Raw genomic sequence first — 2943 nt, 5'->3', positions numbered from 1 at the left:
TTTCGACTGGAACATCCTTGAACTTCAAACAATCCCTAGGAAAGTCTGAGTGGTCGGATAGCTAGGCTTCTCACAACCTGAGGTAAGGACTTTGTATTTATTTCAGGGAAAGGTGTGTCTCTAGGTAAGTTGAGTAGGAAAAGTGGAGTCCAAAGCATACTCTGAGAACTTAAACTACTCGGTCTGCCAGATTCCCTAGTATAATGTTTGGGCTTCATAGCCTATTCCAATTTGTCTATTCTTAATTTTCTGAACCTGAAAAGAGAACAAATAAGCACTGTGCTACAGCCCAGGCATGGGTATCTGCTTCCTGGTGGAAATTGCAATACTTGTCTTTAGACCCTGTGTGCTCTGCTGGCTGCCAGTAACGCGTTTTTGCATCTATCAAATGATGAATATCCTAAAGGGCCATCTAAAAAGTGACGATATGTCAATTGCATGTTCTTATACCTTTTAATCATTAAGGTACTAATGGCCCCATAAGAGGCCAGTGGAAACCAGTGAAATATGAAAACATAGATGCCGTATATGGGGAAATGATTGACAGAGGATGCTTCACTTCAAAATCTTTAACTGCATGTTCAGAGTTGGCTTTATCTATCCAGTTTCACAATGCACACAGACTCCTGTCAATCTTAGGCCCTTGTCCTTCTCCTTGGCTTCTCCATGGGATTGGGTACCACAATGCCAACAGCTGCTTTCTGGAAAAGGAGTTCCTCCCTATTCCTGTGGTCCTTCTACCAAGTTTAAATGTTCTGGCCCCGCAGAAGGGAGAGTGAACATCTGGTCAAAGGCAGGAGAGGGGATAGAATTATTGAGGATAATTACAGCATATAATGATGCTCTCTTGTTCCCTTTCATCATTTCTCCCAAACACAAACATCCTGATCTTCCTAGGAAGGACCTCATGTATTATATTTCGGAGCCCTTCCAAGCTCACATCTTAATATAACCTGTTTTAAATAAACAGGTTTGCATCGACCCTAAAGTATTTAGCTCTAAATGCAACACCTTCTCAAATACAACATTCTCTTGTCTCAGACAGTCCATTATCCCTTCTCTCTCAAGCTTCTGTAGAATGTGGGGCTGGCCAAGAGAGAGGGAACTAAGGTGGACAAGTTTTAGCCTACTAATGAGGCTTTCATCTACCGCCTTGAGTAATGCAAACAAATGTGGCTGTAAGTTCTATGGAAAAAGAAGTGAAAGTGCTTTATTGAAATTCAGTCTCTGTACCTGTCTGGAATTTCATATCGAAACAAGTCTATGAAAAAAACTAACTGGATAGTTACAAGGATAATCAAGGATGTGTGTGGCAGAATATTTCTTTAATCTTAAGAGAAAGATAATTTATTGTTTTTGGAAAGATACATGTTCAGGTTTAATGTCCTAAATAATATTTTATGTGTGATCTCTTAATGCTTAGTTATTACTGTGATGTCTGTTCTCCATTAAGATGGAACTTTTATCAAAATACAGTGAGAAGTCAGACATTCAGAAATCAAGAGGCAAAGTCAGTTATCAGTGGAAAGGGTATCATCTCAGTGGATTCAGGTCCTGGGGAGCCTCTGATATTACAAAACTAGAGTTCATCTTAGCAAAAATTCATGAAGTATCCATCTTGTTCTAGGTGATGAAAGAAACCACAGCATGGAGCTCCGGAACTCCACCTTGGAAAGCGGCTTCATCTTGGTGGGGATTCTGAATGACAGTGGGTCTCCTGAACTGCTCTGTGCTACAATTACAGTCCTATACATGTTGGCCCTGACCAGCAATGGTCTGCTGCTCCTGACCATCACCATGGAAGCCCAGCTCCACGTGCCCATGTACCTCCTCCTTGGGCAGCTCTCTCTCATGGACCTCCTGTTCACATCTGTTGTCACTCCCAAGGCCCTTGCAGACTTTCTGCGCAGAGAAAACACCATCTCCTTTGGAGGCTGTGCCCTTCAGATGCTCCTGGCACTGACAATGGGTGGCTCTGAGGACCTCCTACTGGCCTTCATGGCCTATGACAGGTATGTGGCCATTTGTCATCCTCTGAAATACATGACCCTTATGAGCCCAAGAGTCTGCTGGCTCATGGTGGCCACGTCCTGGATCCTGGCATCCCTAAGTGCCCTAATATATACCGTGTACACCATGCACTATCCCTTCTGCAGGGCCCAGGAGATCAGGCATCTTCTCTGTGAGATCCCACCCTTGCTGAAGTTGGCTTGTGCTGATACCTCCAGATATGAGCTCATGGTATATATGATGGGTGTGACCTTCCTGATTCCCTCTTTTGCTGCTATACTGGCCTCCTATACACAAATTCTACTCACTGTGCTCCATATGCCATCAAATGAGGGGAGGAAGAAAGCCCTTGTCACCTGCTCTTCCCACCTGACTGTGGTTGGGATGTTCTATGGAGCTGCCACATTCATGTATGTCTTGCCTACTTCCTTCCACAGCACCAGACAAGACAACATCATCTCTGTTTTCTACACAATTGTCACTCCAGCCCTGAATCCCCTCATCTACAGCCTGAGAAATAAGGAGGTCATGGGGGCCTTGAGGAGGGTCCTGGGAAAATACATGCTGCCGGCACACTCCACGCTCTAGGGAAGGATCATGGCTAGCTTCCAAAATTCCTTCTCCTGAGAGTCAAAAGATTCATGTTATGAATCAAATACTAATGGTAATACCAATACAGTGCAGAGTATAGCATTTAATAGAAAAGTGAAGGAATATAACTGGATTTGTCAAATGCTCTTTAAATCTTCTCTCCATGAAGTAATTTATAGGGCATGATTTACGCTATCTAAAATTACTCTTCACTCTATTTAAAATTTAATCTTTATTTTCCCAAGAAGGCATTTAGTTTTATGGGTTCCCACCTTGGGACATGACCCCTAACCTTGGAAGTTTATATTGGATCAGAGAAAGGAAAAGAACCAGAGAAAGGAA

The 2943-nt window shown here is 43.0% G+C and overlaps 1 protein-coding gene across 1 annotated transcript; it reads left to right on the top strand.

Moving 5' to 3' along the window:
* Positions 1-1035: 1035 nt before the first annotated feature.
* On the top strand, positions 1036-2788 carry LOC116476570 (olfactory receptor 2AG1). Its single transcript, XM_058446576.1, has one exon. The coding sequence runs from the start codon at positions 1648-1650 to the stop codon at positions 2596-2598; it is 951 nt and encodes a 316-aa protein (XP_058302559.1). The 5' UTR covers positions 1036-1647; the 3' UTR covers positions 2599-2788.
* The last annotated feature ends 155 nt before the right edge of the window (positions 2789-2943 follow it).

The sequence above is a fragment of the Hylobates moloch genome, unplaced genomic scaffold (genome assembly GCF_009828535.3).
Source record: "Hylobates moloch isolate HMO894 unplaced genomic scaffold, HMol_V3 SCAFFOLD_11, whole genome shotgun sequence".
NCBI lineage: Eukaryota > Metazoa > Chordata > Mammalia > Primates > Hylobatidae > Hylobates > Hylobates moloch.
This window is presented reverse-complemented; position numbering and strand designations above follow the sequence as displayed.